Source organism: Brachyistius frenatus, unplaced genomic scaffold (assembly GCF_029030835.1).
Source record: "Brachyistius frenatus isolate BFR_SWC_R1_liver_20210118 unplaced genomic scaffold, ASM2903083v1 Contig_24, whole genome shotgun sequence".
Taxonomy (NCBI): domain Eukaryota; kingdom Metazoa; phylum Chordata; class Actinopteri; family Embiotocidae; genus Brachyistius; species Brachyistius frenatus.
This window is the reverse complement of record NW_027210623.1, coordinates 4,639,799-4,660,000: the sequence shown is the minus strand read 5'-3', so window position 1 is coordinate 4,660,000 and position 20,202 is coordinate 4,639,799. Positions and strand designations below refer to the sequence as shown.

General features: G+C 42.7%; 1 protein-coding gene across 18 annotated transcripts in view; it reads left to right on the top strand.

The window, feature by feature from the left end:
• Positions 1-20,202, top strand: part of baz2ba (bromodomain adjacent to zinc finger domain, 2Ba) — a 69,397-nt gene that overhangs the window by 20,726 nt on the left and 28,469 nt on the right. For all 18 annotated transcript variants that reach the window (XM_069697850.1, XM_069697849.1, XM_069697859.1 and 15 more), the window contains one exon: positions 17,669-17,854. In XM_069697850.1, the coding sequence (XP_069553951.1) occupies positions 17,671-17,854 (184 nt within the window). In that variant the 5' untranslated portion in view covers positions 17,669-17,670. The remainder of the gene's footprint in view (positions 1-17,668; positions 17,855-20,202) is intronic.

The window sequence follows — 20,202 nt, the reverse complement described above, 5'->3', positions numbered from 1 at the left end:
GCGCGGCTGTGGACAATTCCTGTCAGGTAGTTGGTGTGATTATGTAGAGGTCCTTGTTGATATTTGAGAGAATTTTTTCAAAGCGGCAAAGAAAGGCTATCTTTGTTAAAGTGACTTGAGCAGTATAAATCATGTCGTGTCTGAGGGTTCAGATTATGTTACTTCAATTTACTTAAATCTGTGTATGTATTATGGGAGTGTGTGTGGGAGAGAGCACGAATAATATGCTGAGTGTTGCCCATTAGTTTATGTGTTTATGGGACTGTATGCTCATACGTGTGTGTGTGTGTGTGTGTGTGTGTGTGTGTGTGTGTGTGTGTGTGTGTGTGTGTGTGTGTGTGTGTGTGTGTGTGTGTGTGTGTGTGTGTGTGTGTGTGTGTGTGTGTGTGTGTGTGTGAAAATGCCTGACCACTTCTTTGTAATCCTCCAAGATGACTGTGTTTCAGCAGGAATTCCAGTCCTTAGTGGGGCATGAGCAAATGTTCTGTGCAAGATATTAATAGCTATTGTGGGCGGAAAAGGAAAAAACCTTCTGCATTTTTCCATATGTTTTGTAAGGAAACAGTCCAGATGGATTATCTCTTGGTCTGGAGCTTTCTCTTGCTTCAACCAGCTCAAATCCAAGTGGCGTTGCACTTGCCAGACATATACACACACACACACACACACACACACACACACACACACACACACACACACACACACACACACACACACACACACACACACACACACACACACACACACACACACACACACACACACACACACACACACACACACACACACACACACACACACACACACACACACACACCCATGTGCTCACACACTCCTCCCGTCTGAAGTACAACAGGCTATTACTGATTAACATGTCCAAACTCAGCCGGTTCAAAAAGCCACTAACTCTTTTTCCATCTTGCACTCATGAATCGTGGATGACGTGACAGTCTTTCTTCTTAACATAGTTCACGTTCCTGCAGTCGCAGAGATATGTTTGTCGCCTTCCTATTTGTTGCCTGAGAAACCATGTTGGCTTGTCTTCTCACATTTCACACTTGGTTTCATCCCCTTAACCCTTAATGCTCAGCCTGGATGGGCTGCCTGACCTCTTCAGTCATGGATGTTAGACTCATCAGCATCACAAGGGCCAGAGCTTTGTTTTCCCCAATGATTGGGAGTATTGGCTGGAGCAAACTTTCTTCAATGAAAGATTTAAAAGAAAAAAAAAAAAATCCACTAACACTCACACACATTTGTCAAGTTTTTTGTTGCCAATTTCAATTCTATTTGTTGTCCATTTTGGATTTGAACTTCTTTACCAACATGCTGTAATTTTACAGTCCTTGTCAGCCTCATGGTCTCTAGTATTTGAAGATGAATTATTTAGACCTCGGCATTCACACTTGGCCTTGTACCTTTAATGCAGAAAGACAAAGCAATACACCCACACTCACCCCTTCTTTCCTGATTTGGCACACACACACACACACACACACACACACACACACACACACACACACACACACACACACACACACACACACACACACACACACACACACACACACACACACACACACACACACACACACACACACACACACACACGCACGTACATACTCAGACACATTATGTGGTGTGACAGGACGCCACATATTTAGAGTTTCTCAGCAGGCTGCCATTCCAGGACAGCAAGAAATAGATAATGTCAGGACGCTGCTGGTTAGCTCACTGTTTTATCCTGTTTCTGGGCCACAAAGCGTGAAGGGTGTCTGTTTATGACACACAAGACACACTTGCATACCACACACGCACACCGACCACTGCCTCTCCCAGCCTGTTAGACAACAACGAAGCACAAAGAAAACGTGACACAAGATGCCCATAGACATGGCTGCCAGCATAGACAAAAGATACACTCTTGTGCGAACACATCTGAGTTTTCTTTTATATGACACATGGTTTGTGGAACCAGGAAGTGTGCCACACTGACTGACAGTATGTTGGATAATGTTGTGTTGGTGTTTAAATAATGCTTTTACAGGTCGCAGTCCCCTAAAGTAGGTTTTGAGCACATTATTGTGCAACACATGTAGTTAAAGGGCAGGCTTTGTGAGCTTGTGAGCGTGATGATTCTTCATAAGCCAGTGGTGCTAAATTTAAATGAAGAAATCATGAAATTCACCTAGTCAGCAACGGGGGGGGAGGGGGAGGGGGGCTTCCTCTCCAAACCACCCACACTGCTTTCAGCGTTGTTGTGACTTGTTTGTCTGTATTTGGAGGATTTGGGCTTCTTCCAGAACAATTGCACTTAAACACCCTCTGCTCCAGAGGATGTTAGCGTACACGGCAGCAAAACAGTGCTAAAAACACAAAGTGGAGGCTGTGAGACGGAAACTGGAAAACACTCCCGCTCTTGCCCTGATGTAGCCTCTCTCTGTTTGCATGTCAGTTGCATGCAGGCTATTGTTACTTTCATCACTGGTGTGTGTTGTCATGTGCAGCTGTTTGCTCTCCAGTTAGTGTAGTGTGTAGTGAGTTAGCGGAGTTACTGCAGTGTGGAGTTTCTCTTCACTGTGCACCTCTCTCTGATTTATTCTTAACATCTGTCTTTGGCAGGTGTGTTGAACCACGAGGTCCTCACTCTGAGCCTGTGATGTAGCTATCATGGCGGGCAGTGTGTGTCTGTGTATGTGCGCGGATAGGTGCAAAACAACACAGTGGGCCTTCCTCCACCCCCCCCCCCCCACCCCACCCCCCGCGGGATGAGTCATATTTGAGCCCTGTGTAATCCAAGCCCGTGTTTCATGTGTGTGAACAGACAGACCCTGAGCAGTGGTCTTGGTCCTGACTCCCTTTGGGGCAGTGAGTGGGTGAGACACAGCTATCAACAACAGGCCCAGGCAGCTTCGGTTTCAGCCTCACCACACAAGGAATCTACTCGTCATGACATAGGCACAGGCACACACACACACACACACACACACACACACACACACACACACACACACACACACACACACACACACACACACACACACACACACACACACACACACACACACACACACACACACACACACACACACCCGAACGCAAGCAGACGTTCACATAGACCCAATGCTATTATTCCTTTCTCTCCTTAGCTCCTCCTGAAATAATATCAGGTAACAGAAAAAGGGCGGATGGCAAGCTTTGTGATTGGTTCAACTATTAGGAAGTGTTAAGATCCAGAGGATGGACCTTTGGATATAGTTTCACATGAAAAGATAGTGTGACACAGCGGTGACGCTCAGTCTAACACAGGTAACTGCGAGTGTTGGCGTGTGTCTGTGTGTCTGTGTGTGTGTGTGTGTGTGTGTGTGTGTGTGTGTGTGTGTGTGTGTGTGTGTGTGTGTGTGTGTGTGTGTGTGTGTGTGTGTGTGTGTGTGTGTGTGTGTGTGTGTGTGTGTGTGTGTGTGTGTTTTCAATGGTCATGTGTGTACCCACCTGTGGGAGTGTGATTGCAGTGCAGTAATGTCAAAGCTGGCTTTGACACAGTCAACAATGGAGACTCAAATATTTTGACTTTTTATGTGAAATCACATTGGGGAAGTGTGGTGATACAGGAAATGGGGCCATGTCACAGGAAAAAAAAGGAGCTCTACTTTGTGGATATTCTGCGCAGCATTTCAAAGCCCCCCATTGCTGGTGTGACAAACTCTTTTAAAGGCACAGCTGGACTTTTAAAAGGGCCTTCTACATTTGCCCCCAGGGGGGAGAAAAAGTGTCCTGGATAGAGCAACAGAAAGGTGATACTGGAAAATGGTAGAGTGAAGCTGTTTCCCATTACGATACTCATTTATTATCTTTTTTTTATTCTTCATGAAAGGGCCAAAGTGTCATATTTGATCACACTTTGAACTGCAATGAAAGAAAACCGTTTCTCATCCATGTAAAATATGTAGCAGGTATTTAAGTTTTTTGTTGTTGTTGTCAGTGGAAAAAAAACAAGCAGACATAATATTCTGCATGTGTTGCTAGATACGTACCCTGTCCTGATTTTCTCATTTAACAATGATGGAAAAAAGATATGCCGGGGTATAGAAACAAGAACACAAGGATTGGACAAAGACATTTTCACTTTGGGAACAACATTCATTGGACCTTTTGAGAACAGCTTTTTTTTTTCCGAGGTGCTTTGAATCAGATGTCACAATAACAGAGCAGAAAGAAAGACAGAACAAACCATGTCAAAGCAACATTATGCATGCTTCGAGGCAAACTGTGGTGACCACAATGTTGTACAGTTCTGGACTTAATCTCAGCTCCCTGAATTGTGGATTTCCTTGACATGTCTCATTTTAAGCCTTGTCAGAGAGTCTCTGCGAAACACAGTGGTCCTCTATCTATGTCATCCAGTTAAGTCTCTTGCTATTTTTGTAGCACTTATTATATCATCAGATTTTACAGTTAGTCGACATAACTATGAAAAATTCTCACTATGAAAATTGATAGGAGCAGATGTGTTTTGATTTGGTTTCTTTTATTGCTGGAAATATATTATATTTATCCTTCAAATTTTCCTACATTTCCCAAAACCAGGAAACAATTCAACACTTGTCCACGTACACTTGAACAAATATATATATTTTTTTTTTCTGCTAGTTTTTTGCTAGTTACATAACAATTGCAACAATTTTCCTCGACTGGTCTACAAACAGAAAACACGACTCTTTCAGCAACAGACTTTATTCATTTAAATTACAGGACAATAGAAAAACATGACATAATTTGTGGAGTCCTGATGCCCACATGGTCCATAATTCAAGTATGCACTACTTCTCTGGTGTTGTTGTCACCATTTTATAAAAAAAAAAGTTGTTGGTTTTGGTTTTGTTGTCTTGTAAATCCAGACAAAGCTGCTTTCACTCTGTGTTTAAAGACCACTTTCATTATTGGGGGCAGCAAACATCATCACAGGGCTTCATGTCAGTTCTGTCAGTAAGCATCTCACTTAGTGAGGAAATTATGAGTCTAATTGAGAAATCTTTTGGATACAAACCAAAACCAAAAGCTTGTTGCCTGGTTTTAAACGTTACTGGGACACATGCAGGTTTAGATCTTTTATTAATGGGTTAGTTCATAAACATTTTTATAGTCTCTCATTGCTGCTGGTCCCTGTTTAAACATTTTTAGAGCACTGTTTATGTCATCATCATAACCTTGAAGTCTGTCGTTTGACATGCTGTTGCGTTTACGATGCTTCTTTACTTGTGGTTGTTGTACTCATTTCTTTTTCTCATGTCTTCAACATGTAGCAGTACACTTTTCCACCACTACGCTGTGTTTAATATTGAATGTGTTCAAATGTGAAAATTGTGCGTATCGTTATGTATCTTTTGAAAACAAAATATTCCAATATTTACTGCATAAGTCATCCATATATGTTTAAATTCAGCAACCATTTCTGTACGGCTCCATCTACAACGTCTTCGTGACTCTTTTTTCACTTAGACAGCGAATATAGGTAACATAGGTTCTTTTAAGTATCTCTCTCAAAAACAGATCTTACTCTCAATTAGACCTCCTGATTAAATAAAGGTTATTTCCTGTATATTCACACATTAAAACAGGTTCCCGTGGACGTGTGAATCATCCACACACACATCATGAAAGTTACCCCTACCAGGGCTTAGGTACTCAGTGGTTGCACTGAGGGGTGGGTTGGGGGCGTTAGTTATAAATCTCCACATAATTTGGACATTTATCATTGCAATATTTATTAAAACGAAACACTGTGCCATTCAAAATGAATAATAATCAGAAAACAAGGCTTATAGTGAATGGATTTAAACTGCAATTTTCTCATCTTCCCTTCGTCAGCACTCATGGTTTTTTTCAGTTCATTTGGCTTAGGTGCTGTGAGGAAACACTTGGGTGGGGTGCCTAAGTGTTATAATGGTAGGGACAACCCTACTCTACTGAAACATAAAAGTGGCACATTTCTTCTATAAATACCATTATTGTGTGTTAGGCCTCTGTTAGTCTAAATCCAAGCTTTATTCTCAGGCCCCAACTTCACCGACTCACAAACAACAGTCGAACTAATAACACAGGGACATCGGTCAGTCTCTATTGCTACTTTAGTCAATGGAAACGTGCAGCTCAATATCGACTTAACAAAAACCTTACAGTCACTCACTCGACAAATCAACATGTAGAAGCTTGCTAGGACTTCTGTGGACTCTGAAAAGGGACAGAACAAGTTTGTTTAATGTAGGCAATTGTTCAGTCGAAGAAAAAACAAGGAGTGTCGTCACCTGAGCTCCAAACTGGGAATGTGTATTAGCAGGTTATGAAAAAAGTGATCAGATTGTCTGAAGATTTGCTCTCGATACTGTGTTCCTTCCTTCCTTTCTATCTGGAGCATTATAGACTGCGAGTGCCCGGCTTTATTAGTCTGGAATTAGCTGTTTACTTCATCAGTAAAGGTTGGCATAAGTGTCACAGTTAGTTTACTTGAACTAATCTGTGATATTTCATTATAAATCCTACGCAAATACAACATCTCTCCTCTGTGCTGTGGCTGTATTTTGTGATTCTTGTGTAATATGGATGTAAATTAGTACCTGATATTGCAGCTTATGTGTTTGTGTGTGTTTATGTTTGCGTGCGTGTGTGTGTGTGTGTGTGTGTGTGTGTGTGTGTGTGTGCGCGTGTGTGTGTGTGTTTTTGTACCAGTATAAAGATGTCCCAAGGGTTTTTCCCCCTTTTCTCATTACAAATGCTAATGTCACATTAATGAAATCGGCTTAGTTTAAGGTTTTATAGCGTAGCCTACACTGAGAGATTTGGCCTTGACACTTCCCACATATTTCAAGTTGAATCACATTTTTTCCTGTGGGCATACTATTCTGAGTAACTCTAAAATGTAGTTGGCCCTGAGTGAAACTTTGGAGGTAAAGTTGGGAGCATGGTTGCCAAGCTTTGTCATCGTTGTAAATTGTTGGGCCAAAGGCTGCCGGCAACTCTGCTTCCGGAGACGAGTATTAGCGTAGCTACAGCTTTAATGGCTTCAATAAGGGTCTGGCTAATGTAAACATTGTGTTAATGTGCTAACAGCGGTTTGTAGAGTCACTAGCTGTTAATCATTGCTCAACAGAGAGCTTGTCAGGCACAACAACGTGCCAGAGAGTTAATCATACTTATAGATCCCTAGGTTTATGCAGAAGATGTAGTTAACAACAGCCGGTTTTAAATCATTTGGCCTTTTTCAGTGAACACCTTATCAGCAGCCATGTTCCCAAGGACGAAATGAAGATGCGAAAAAATAACCAATTTCAATTTTAAAGATTTAAATACGTTGTTTTACCATCGCAAATAACAGTGTAGGAGCATTTAATACTTTGCTGAATTATATTTTTATCGTATTGTCATGCTCTGAAAAATTCCCTCAGAAAAACCTGCAATTTCAAGATGTTTTTCTCCTGATATTTCTGCCTTTTATGCCCTTTAGCCATCAGTCTTAGTCTTTTCTCCTTCTTGAGTGTGATAGGTAGCATTTTCTAACCTTTCCTGGTGTTTTACTTCGTGCCTCAGTTTGCAGTTTTTTTGGAAATACAAAAGACATTTAAAGCTTAAACAGAGAGTAAGAAGAAGACGAGATTGTTCTGTGTAATTAAAAGCCAATTTCGTAAAAATTGATTAGATTATGCTAATCCAGGGAGATAATATCTTAAAAGCAGCATGAGGAAAGGAGATAGAGGGAGTGTGAAGAGTGGAAAGGAGTGACAGTCCAGCCGCCATTACAAGCTGCTGATTTCTGCAGAGTGCTTCATAAAATGTCAGAGCGCGTCTCCCTGAGCAAGACACTGAAAAATGGCAGCGCTGTGATGTGCTGGCACCTCACCTGCTGCACAGTGTGTAAGTGTGTGTGCGTGCGTGTGTGTTAAGAGAGAGAGAGAGACACAGAGAGAGAGAGAGAGAGAGAGTACACTATGTGTTCATTTGCGCAAGTGTGTGCTTGCCCATGTGTACATGCCTGTATGTGTGTTTTTACATCTGTGTGTGTGTGTGTGTGTGTGTGTGTGTGTGTGTGTGTGTGTGTGTGTGTGTGTGTGTGTGTGTGTGTGTGTGTGTGTGTGTGTGTGTGTGTGTGTGTGTGTGTGTGTGTGTGTGTCCATGCTGGCCTCCCTCCCATGTTGCAGTGAAGCAGAACAGAGTGGCTGACTGCCTGCTGCTTTGCCTCCCTCTCTGTCAATACAACACCATTCTCTTCCAGCCAGTCATTTTCACATGCTTAACATTAAGTAAAGCACCCGTTTCAACAGAGAAATACAAGTGATTGACATATTGAGTTTAATGCTGGTGGATTTCCTCTCATCATAGCTTATGTTGCCAGATTGTTGTTCTGAAACTACTCAATAGCTTCTAAGACCCTCACCTGACTTCAGTATTCGAACACACATGCAACACTGGAGCTCGTGTGCCAGTGTGAGCACCTCGTGAAGTTGATGTGAAGCTTCATTTGCCATTTAACCTTTAATGAAGTCATTACGTGAAGGTGTTGTTAAAGTTGGTTTCAACACAAGCATGAAATAATAGAAAGTGTGAAAACAAAGTGCCAGAGAATAGATTGTGCGGGTGTAAGGTGTAAACGTGTGTGTGTGAGGGTCAATGGGGGGGGTTTACAGGTTACATAACCTGGTTACAGGTTACATAACTATGAGTAGTTTTTTCATTTAGCAATGTTAATAGCTAAGTGAGCTGAAAACTGTAGAGTAAATGCACATATAAGGGAACTTAATCGCCCTCTGATACTATGAGCCATCACAGTTCTGCGTTCTGCATGTGTTAGATACCACTGAAAAAAGCAAATATGACTCCCCTTAAATTACATAAAGTATTATATGGGTTATATGTTTATTACATTGGCAATCTTAAATGAATAGCAATGGCAAGGAATGGAATGATATTAATCAAGACTTTCTCAAATGTTATGGTTCAATATTAGAGCTGACAAACTATCATTTCCATTACCAGTCAATGTGCCAGTTATTTATTCAATCATGGTCATAAACCAATTTCGGAAAATGGTGAAATTGTGACTTGTTTTGTCCGATCAAAAAGTTGAAAACTCAAATATGTTTAATTTACTATCACATAAGACAAAGAAAAATAACAAACACTCGGAGCTGGAACGAGATAACGTTGAAAACTTAATTAAAAGATAAATCAATTGTTGCTGATTAACTTTGATCAGATTGACTAATCCATAAATAGACTGATTGTCTCTTGCAATATGACATACTTTCATAATTGGTCCATTCCATCACACATAAAGTATGTACAAGTTATTACTGTCACTGTATTCTGTAAGGTGGCCATAATGGTGAATTGAATTTACTCACTCTATATTTTAGAGGTTAAAACATTTCCTGGACAACTTAATCTGGGAGAGATTACGTAAAGCAAACTTGATATACAAGTGTCAAGTGTGATACAAGTATGTACAAGTTATTACTGTCACTGTATTCTGTAAGGTGGCCATAATGGTGAATTGAATTTACTCACTCTCTATATTTTAGAGGTTAAAACATTTCCTGGACAACTTTGTTCTGGACAGTTTGGCCGTTTGACCAGTAAAGAAGGAACATGGCTACTGAAGCTGTGTGTGGGCAGTAAAAATAAGGGTTAGTGAGTTTACAGGTGCAGCCTATTCTGTTCTATCAGACAACGTGTGCTCCGGGAACAGCGTCAAGCCAGACATTTGAAACTGGTAGTTATGGACGAGATATTTCTGACATCACACCACTTTTCTGAATTCTGTCACATTTGCGAGGCGATATCAGCAATTGCCTGCAAGTAAAGTTTCAGTTGAACAGCAATCTTAATAGTTTCTTCCCATGGAAATGAACTGAAGGGACTCCCAACAATTGCTCAAGCAAGGCTTGCCGCTCTCTGGCTATTCCATTGTTCTGTCACTGTCAGTTTGTTTTGCTATTTGACATGCATGTCATTTGCATTATGCATATCTGGAGTATTGCGCTCATCCCCCCCCTCCCCCCATGCCCACCCCCTTTCCCTCAATCTCTGCCTCTCCTTTCCTTAATATTCCCTGATAACTGATGTTATATCCTGTTATTCAGTTTCATGTTTATATTTTTTGTATTTCCTGCATTTTTTTGGAAAAGAATGTGCCGTTTGCAGACTGAGGGATATCTCTTTTAGATTTTCACAGGAAATCACACTCAACTGTGATAAACCGTGGTTTACTGCATATCATAAATTTTGCAACACCTGATGTGAGCTCAAAGTCACACGCTGTAAATAAGATGTTACTCATTTAACGTATTTCTCCCCGTAACAAAATCACATGTTTGCTGGTCAATTCACTCAGCGCAGTACTTGTTATCAAGTCAGAACATCATGCCAAAAAAAAGTCCGCAACAAGGCCTGCAGTGATCAAGTTTTAAATCAGATAAAGTGCAAAACATTGTCAGTATTAATGTAGTGAACAGTATTACATTATGGAAACATTTGATTTGATACGTTGGGATATTCGAGACTTCTTTTTTTTAGCAACTTAATCTGGGAGAGATTACGTAAAGCAAACTTGATATACAAGTGTCAAGTGTGATACAATAAAACTAGATATTTTCAAAACACGTTTTTTTCCCAAATGCTCACAGAAAAGTGTGATTTTGCCAAAGTTGGTCTTTTCTGAAATATGTCTTATTTTAAATGTTTATTTCCATAAATCATAACACAAATGTACTAGATATTAAGTTAGCTGCCTTTTAGTTAGTATTTCAGCAATTAGAGTACAGTAGTGCTGCTTATATCGTTGGAGTAATGAGACATAATTAATATTACATTTCTGAGATGATTTAGTACTGCAACATTGTGCAAACGTATGCAAAGGTCTTTTTAAATATTGGAGAATTTTTGCTCTTGTATTTAATAAGTAGGCAGAATTTTGTGAAGTGAGCTGTGCACCTGCTATTTAAGCTCAATGCTTAAGGCCTCAAGGTAATTTTTTTTTGCAAATCATCAGTTTGGCTCTTTGTACTGAGTTATATACAGTGTGAAGCTCTGTTGTGAAAATTGGACTTGAGCAAATGTAAAATACTGTAAGTGTGTAATCTAAATGGTAATTAACCGCAACAGGCACTGGCTCGCCACTCACCTTACCTCCAATGCATCTGGTGAGCGTCTGTGTATGTGTGTGTGTGTGTGTGTGTGTGTGTGTGTGTGTGTGTGTGTGTGTGTGTGTGTGTGTGTGTGTGTGTGTGTGTGTGTGTGTGTGTGTGTGTGTGTGTGTGTGTGTACATCTACAGGGCATGAATCTACTGTAAGTGTTCTTCTCTGAAGCGTCAGGATTGTGTTATTCCGTGCTTCCAAACTGCTCCAAAGTCATTATGGATTCTTGTAGACACATGCAGCCAGTGGCGAGCAGATCTGGTTCAGTCTGCAGAAAAGCTGTAATGAGCAGTGAGACTGGCAGATGAGTGTTAGTGGCTAGCAGAGGGAGAAGGGCAGATTCATCAGGGATGATTGCCTGATGCACACTTCTGGTTTTTTGATGTGAAGACCCTGCTAGGTTACCATGGGGAGAATAATTAGCTTTGGCTGGATGCAGATGCGAATGAGCGTAAGAGATGGGAATTTTCTTATTGAGCTTACTTTATGATACTTAGAATGGCGCGTATGGATGTGCTTGTGTGAACACAAATACACATACACAAGGATTTTCTTTCCTCATACGCATGCACACAGACACACACTCACTACCGGCTCATTCTCTTCTATTTATGGCCAGGAAATGGGAGTAGTGCTATGTCTGGTTGAGCTGAGTAACACTATTCTGTCACACATAGGTTTGACATCAAACACAAGTGACAAGCCTATCCTATTCCTCTCCACCGAGTCATCACCATGTCCCAAAATCACATTATTGTCACTGGGAGCCCAGCAGAGACGGATGGTGAGTAGGGGTGTTGATTCCAGCCTTTGGCATCTACAGTATGCTTGAAAAGGCAAATAAAGCCATTTGGCAAGAGCTGATTTCTTGTCATTTCAAAAATATACAGAGTGCGTGTGGCACGCCATTTGGTTTTATATTTTATCTAAAGCCTCTTACGGCTACATGGATGTGTTTGGGTTACAACAGGGCCCAGTGAATACTGAGGCTGGAAACTCTTCAGCGCTGACACTCTACCATTTGTTGCACACAGGACCATATCATTACCTTTTTACCCTGGCAGGCAGTAAGCAGCTCTAGCGTGGTAAGCTCCAGTGTTACATGGAGGCAGGCAGTGGTGTGGCTGTAATAAGACCTGCGGCCAGCCCCACTGCCAAGGCTAGCCGAGGCAGGGTGAGAGATGGTGCCCATCCCTTACATGCCCTGCTCTGCCATCTGTCACTGGGCAGGAGCAGCGCCGAGGGAGGGACTGAGTCACTCTAGTTGTTTTCACCTAGACAGGCCACACTGGGGCACGCTGTCTCTTTGTAGTCCTTTCAGGCTCTGGCGCAATCCACTGTGAATTCAATATGCAATTATGCAGTTTTGCAAATGTCGCGTATTATATCATTATTCAGTTATTCACTATGCTGTAAATTTTTCACTTAATGAATTCTAAAAAAAAAATGTTTTAAAGTGTCATGGGGTGTCTCAGTGATACAACACACCAAATTAAATAGAGCTAGAACAAATTAGCTGATGAATAAACTGGTGAAATCAGTGGTGTAGCGTGATATCAGACAGTACTGTCTCTTTAAATGTTCTCTGGGTTGATGTTTGACACTGGACAAAGGTTGTCGCTTAATTTTTGCCAAGACGCCTGGTTATGTCATTTCCTGGCTGACGGTGAGCGTGCGGGGAAGAGGAGGAGGAGGAGGGGAGGGGTGGGGAGGGGGCGAGGGGAGGGGAAAAAGGGGTCAAGCAAGCTTGTGCGTGCTCTCTCCTTTAAGCAAGATGAGCTTGCTCAGTTAGTGTTTGTTGCCAGCAAGCATGCAAAGTACAAACATCCACATCCATATGCACATGTCGTGCCTACAAAAACAGACGCCCACACGGACCTATACAAACACAAAGAGATGGGATGTTCAAACAGTGAGCCTGAGCAACAGCTTCACAAGGTCAAAAATAAAAGGTGTTCCTGTTGATTCAGAGTCAGTAATAATGATCTCACTCTCACAAACACAAGTGCAACAGCAAGTACCTCTGCGAGTGTGTGAATGTGTGAGTGAGTGTGTGTATGTGTGAGTGTGTGTGTGCGCGTGTGTGTGTGTGTGTGTGTGTGTGTGTGTGTGTGTGCGCGCGCGCGCGCGTGTGTGTGTGCGCGCGCCGTGCCTTTCAGAGATGAGTGATTCATGAGAACTGACTTGACAGTTTGTCACCTGGTAAGCAGATGAGCGTCTGAAATAGTAGACGAGTCTTATCAATTCTCTGAAAGAGCTCCATTTTTTTTTTATTGGAAAAGAGAATCTAACTAAAAAGTCAATGTTTGTTTTGAGTAATACAGAAAACGATATGTGTAAAAAAAAAAATCGCAACGACTCCCATATGCTGAAGAGGATTACTCATACAATCCTTTGCGTTACCAGCAACCTTCATCATGGCACACTTGCTATGTTGACATTTCTCTTGTTAGCTGCTTGGAGCAGGACGCAGCTAAATAAAGGTCTGTGTTTGACACAGTTGCGGATCACAATAAAAGGCAGGGAGTAAGAGATCCGGAGGAGAGAGTGAATGTTGCAGAAGGAGCGATGATAGAGTCTTTGTCGTCTGCGGTAAAGAGAAAAAAAAGAAAAGAGAGCTGGGAGCCACCGTGTGTCTTTGAATGGGGTCAGGGCATCATGGGGAATAATGCATTTCCCTTCTCTTGCGCCAGGCGCTCCTTCCATTACGGCTGGAGAAGAGACATTGTGTCCACACTCTGATTACCACTGATCCATGCTGATGACTCTGTTGGCGGATTATCTCAGTTAGTATCAGCCATCTGTTACTGTGTGTGTGTGTGTGTGTGTGTGTGTGTGTGTGTGTGTGTGTGTGTGTGTGTGTGTGTGTGTGTGTGTGTGTGTGTGTGTGTGTGTGTGTGTGTGTGTGTGTGTGTGTGTGTGTACGTGTGCCTGTGTGTGTGTGTGTGTGTGTGTGTGTGCGCGCGTGTTGAAGGGGTGAAGAGAAAAGGGGCAGGAGTGACACACACAAGAGGTTGAACAGTTTGAGGTTGTGACACACACACACACACACACACACACACACACACACACACACACACACACACACACACACACACACACACACACACACACACACACACACACACACACACACACACACACACACACACACACACACACACACACACACACACACACACTTCTATAGGCACATGTATTGGCAGTCTTTTGTAAAACCGCTGCATGGGTAACCAAGCACCATTACATACACACAACACAGACATACAACACCACAAAACAAATGCCTGATGTAAGGCCACATACAGCACCGAGCAGCCCGGGTCATTACAGCACCACCAAATGCACACACTTTATCTCTCCTTTATACTATTCTGCCCTCCTTTCAGATGATACTGACATGTGAAGGCTCCTATATGAAGGCCACATGCAATCATAAAAACCGCAGAGCTGTTTATAGCTACACTATCTCCTGAAGGGCCGCATGCAGCCACCATTATCTGCGTGCGTTGACAGCTGGGTGCTGTGTTGTATTTGTGGACGTGACTGTGAATCCGGCGCTGGAACACATCTTATAAATCATAGTTCAGCCATTAGCATAAATTCTCCCTCTCCTTGCATCTGCGGGACCTGCTGTTTCTGGTTGCAGTGTTCTGTGTTGATTGGTTGGTGTTGTTCAAGTCAAATTGATTTAGCCGTTCACGGAGATTATAACGCTTGCCTTATACCGCCACTGTGGTGTGCCGTTAATTACCTATAAAATCAAGCTAATTCTGATGCTAAATCCATTTTAATTTCTTATAATTAAGTCAGGATTGGATCCTTAAATACCTTGGCGCGCCATTATTGTTGCAATCATTGTTGTGGCTGTGCATTTGGTGGTACATTGCTGAGCTCAATCTTATTATTGTTATTAGATTTAATTGCACTAAGTGATCAGTTTGTAGTTGTCGGAGGAAGATGGACTTGCCTCGCAGTCATGTTTCCCCCGCTGTCCTTTCTCTCTCCGTCTCTCATCCCAGAAAGAGGCCCTTTGAGAGATTGTGAGAGATGAGAGGAGATGAGGGGGAGGGTAGCTCTGCTTTACACCTCTGCAAAGGAGGGATTGCTTTTTTGTTGTTTGTTAGGGGGGGAAATCAATTCTGTTCACATCATCACGTTTTGACAAGGCGAGGCATTAAGTGCAGATATTGAGAAACGACAGGAATGGTTTACAGGCTGTCCTTCATACGCTGCACTCTTTTCCTTCTTCTGCCTTTTTTTCCACAACAAAATCAGTATATTGTCTTGCCTATCCTTTTTTCTTCTCAGTCTCTCTATCTCTTTTCCTCTCTCTCTCTCTCTCTCTCTCGCTCTCTCTCCGTCTTTCTGTGTTTTTTCCTTCCCCCTGAAAAGGTAGGGAATGATCCGCTTCACTTACCAGCTGACACCACATAAGCTTTGCTCGTCCTCTGAGACACAAGCCTTTTGTTTTCATGTGCATTATGATAATTATGAAGGGCCACAGCTCCTCTCCATTTTCATCACACTTCTAATAATACTTACATTTTTTGTCAGGAGCAACCACGGAAAATCGCCTCTTTTTTTCTTTCTTTCTTTTTTTTTTTTTTTTTAAATCTTATGGAAGAATCCTTCTCTTCATGTTTTTCTTTTTCACCCTAACCTGACATTTAAAAGGTGACAGCCAAAGTGAAGGAGCGCAGAGTGTGACAGGCGTTCGTGCAACAAAGTGCTGCAGACAGGTAACAGTTTTTGGTCAAGAATCATGAGGAAACTCTTCATCTTCACTCGACCGGAACTTTTTTCTTGTAACTAATATGTAAGATTAATTTACTTGCCGGGAAGGTTGATAATTTGGCTCTTTTACCCACATCCTGTCACCTTGCGTGAGAGGCCAATAGAAGGACCTTTGACCTTGCTCATAATTACACAACCACTATCTTTTCACTGCAGCAATGGCAGTCATGGCGGCCCAAGTCCGATGGCACACCAGCCTCCTCCCCGTGGACTGCAGCAGGTTTTCTTGTCATCCGCGCCTCTCGCTCTCCCTCTCTCCCTCTTCTTGTCAGTGTTGCTCCTGGCGAAAGGCTGATACTTGATATTCAGAGGATAGCAGCTTTTGTCTCAGAGATTTAATCAGTGGCTCTGCTCCCACTGCAGAGGAGAGAGGGAGGGAGGGAGGAAGGGAGGGTGGCGGAGGGGTGGCAGAAGGGAGAGAGAGGGAGAGAGCGAAGGAAAGAGAGAGATGGAGGCAGAGACTGTTTATGTGTAATGACACAATAACAAAGCCTGCCTGTAAAACACAATCTGCAAACTGTGCTTTTGAAGGGGATTTTCAGTCCTGGATTAGTGTCAGGCAAAAGGATACGGAAAAGGAGAAGAGAGAAAAAGAGTCAGGTTGATGTGATAGACAGGGGAGGTGATTTTGTGCGTGTGTCTGTCTGCAGTGGGGGTTGAAATGTGTGTGTGTGTGTGTGTGTGTGTGTGTGTGTGTGTGTGTGTGTGTGTGTGTGTGTGTGTGTGTGTGTGCGCGCGCGCGCGCGTGCGCAAATTCATGTGTTTCAAAACTGTTTTGTATTTATTTGGCTCTACAAGTCAGCGGCTGTGTGGGCATAGACACATTGTGTTCTCAGTTGTAAGCAAAAGGGGATTAAGCTGAATAATGTAAGCAAATATTTTGGCTGCAGAATGGCCAAAATGTTTCTTGTGAGGGTTTATGTTGTTGGTCGGTTGATAATGGCTGGCGTGGTGACTCTGTGAGACTGATAATGGAAAGCTACCGTGTTGGTTAATGCACCTATCATCTAAAAGCCTATCCATTTAGTTCTAGTTCCAACTGAAAGGACTCGGGGAGTAATGCTGTCTTTAAAGGCCTCAAAGAGCTCTTACATTTAAATGACATTATTTTTCATCAAGGAGGTGTAAATGGATCCTGGTTGTCAAACACGGGTGTGTGCGTTTGCACACGTGTGCCTGTGTATTTATGTATTTGTGTGTGAGGGACAGAAAGTGACAAAGAAAAGTGACAAATGGGTTATTTGTCCATCCTGTATTTGAGTTTTTTGCTAACCTCTGTCATCCCAAACATCCCACTTCAACCCCAGCGGAGTGAGGTCTCCGTGAAAGTGTCTGTCCTGTTGAGGAACACATTCTCAGCCCTGGTATTTTCTTCCTTCAAAATGTAAAACCTGCTTTGTTGTCCGTTATCAGAGTCCTTAAACATGTCATCCTCCTTCCTACCCCATATTGAATCAATAGAGGCTGGGAGCCAGTGAGCATGGCTAAATAGAAATATTGTTCAGGGGAAGTGAGATGTGAAAGGAAAAGTGTCAGGAGGTGTGCGTGCATGTGTGTGCTTGATCATGTTGTGTAGGTGTGACACAATGCGTTTGTGTGTATGTGTTTAAGCGTGTGTGTCTGCGAGTGTACGGGTGGGTGTGCTTTGCTATTGTAACCCTGCTGATTGGATTGTGTTTGACAGATATGGAGTCTGGAGAGCGGCTGGCCTCCCCTGCGCCCACCCTGTCTGCTGCTCGCACCTCCTCCCCTGCGGCCTCTTCCTCCTCCTCCTCCTCCTCTTCTTCCTCTTCGTCATCGCCCGCTCCGCACTCTAAGAGCAGCCTGGCCCCGAGCCCCTCAGCACTGGGATCCACCCTCAGCACCTCTGGTAAGAAACACTTTTTCTCCTCTTGTGTCAATCTTCTGTCTCTCAAAAACCATGTGCGTGCAGAAGAAAAAAAACACCAACACACAATGCAAACAGTTTCCATGTAACCACAAAAAAAGATGCCAAATATGGTCACCTTCATGTCTCGATAGCATTCAGAATCCTTCTCATTTCTTTACCATGAAAAATGAGTTTCCTCCAGTATTAATTATACAGTTATTTTGCAGCCGGTATGAATACACCTCTTTCCCAGCTACAAGGATTTTTTTTTTCCTGACAGCTTGGGTTGCAATTGAAAAGCTGCTGCATTAATGAATCCCAAACAATTAGAGGGCTCTTTTGTGTGAGAAACACACACATGCTTCGCCATGTCTCCTGACAACCTTCAGCTCTCTGGCTCCAGCTGCCTCAGAGTCAGGCTCAGCACGGCACTGTGCATGCGTGTGTGTGTGTGTGTGTGTGTGTGTGTGTGTGTGTGTGTGTGTGTGTGTGTGTGTGTGTGTGTGTGTGTGTGTGTGTGTGTGTGTGTTGAGTGTGTGAGTGTGTGTGTGAGAAAGAAAGACTCTGCCTGCATGATTTAACATTTGTTAGCCACTCAGTGTCAAGTCAGCCCTGTCCAGCATCCAGCTTCCTTTCTATGTATTGGTCAAAGCCATTAGGCAAAGAGGAGTGTGTATATTTGGTGTGTGTGTGTGTGTGTGTGTGTATCTATCTGTGTGCTTTTCAAATATCCCTCATGTGAGAGAGTGAATCATTTACTCATACTTTCTTCCTCTTCATCTCTTAATGTCTTGCTGTTTTTTCATAGGCCTGCTATATATACACACAAACACACAGCAACACACATCTACACTCATAAAGCATCTTCGCACTGACTAGGGAATAAGATATCCAGCTTTCTCCATGATTGTTGTGTTTTCTCTCTGTTACGAGAAGAGGAAGAACGAGAGAGCAAAATAAAGCCTCTTGTTTTGTCCTCCACATCCTCAGCGTTGCCCCAAAGAAGAAGCCATTAGGAGCATCTCCTTCTTATGCATTATACATCCCTCTCATCCCTCTGTGCCATTACGTGTGCTCAGATTTTCTAGATAAGCGATTTTGGACTGAGCGTCAAATGAAATGCTGAGAGGCAGACTGTTAGCTCGGAACTTTTGCTGTGCTTTGTGGGAATTCTTTTTCATTTCCTCCGGTGCCTTGTTCGGCGCGTGGACTGTATCTCAGACATATGTAGTATTTATACACATATATAGCTGTAAGGCAAACGAGTTCAAGTCATCTCCTTTGCTTTCCCAGCTCCAAGTATCATAATTAAAATGAAAAACATTCTCATGCATAACAACACGACTATGTCAAGTGTATTGTGTAAGCAGGTAACATCAGTAATTACATATTGCGGAGATAGAGTAACATCACAGACTGTGCAAGCATTGATTCAAGGTCCTTTAGCAATGTGCCAATAACACTTAAGTAAAGAAGAATCTGAAGAACATAAAAATGAGCACGGACTCTGTTTATGTGTGTGGCTTTGCGTGTGCGAGTGCGTGCATGTGTCATTGATGAGGATATCACTTGGAGAATAAAAGCTGATCGGCGCTTGTAGCACTCTCTCCTTCTGGGATCAACTCACGGATGCAATTAACTTAAATCTGTCTGTGGAAATTTGATTGACTGCAACAAACAACAAATTAATCCCCCTTCGGCAGCATCCAAACATGAAAAAAGCAGGCGGTGCAGTTTGTCAGAGTGGAGGAAGGATTGAAACAGAATGAGAAAGAGGGCGAGGGAGCGAGAGCGAGAAAGAGACAGAGTGAGGAAGAGTGAGTAGGTAATCCTAGGTATGTCTTTCCCGTGCTTCTTTCTCGCTTTAAATTTTTAGATTTAATTATTCGCCTTCTGGAAGCCTGCATTAATATTGAAAAGGCATTTGCAGATGTCACTTTGTGTTGCCTAGAAAAGGAAGAAGGGTGTGCGGGGGAGAGGTGGGCACCCCAGGCATAAGTGAATGCTGTGGCTGGCCTTTCTGGGGGTTGCAATGCAGTCGTTTATCTTCGTATCCACTAGCTGACGCTGGCAAGGCGGGCTCTACATATTCAGCATATTCTAATGACATTCAAAAGGCAGATTTTGCTGTCTTGTGGCACAGAGAGGGGCCTTGAAGCCGACACAAAGGGCTGTACTCTCATATGTCACACTGCCAGCGGGCTGGTAAGGCCACATAACTACAAACTGTTTGATTCTCACTTAAAAATAGTCTCGGAAATGCTTCTGCAGAATCATGTTCATTCATAGTCTTCATCTGTATTTTGTTGTAGAGCGTATGGAAGTGGCTCTACTATCAGATCCTGGAC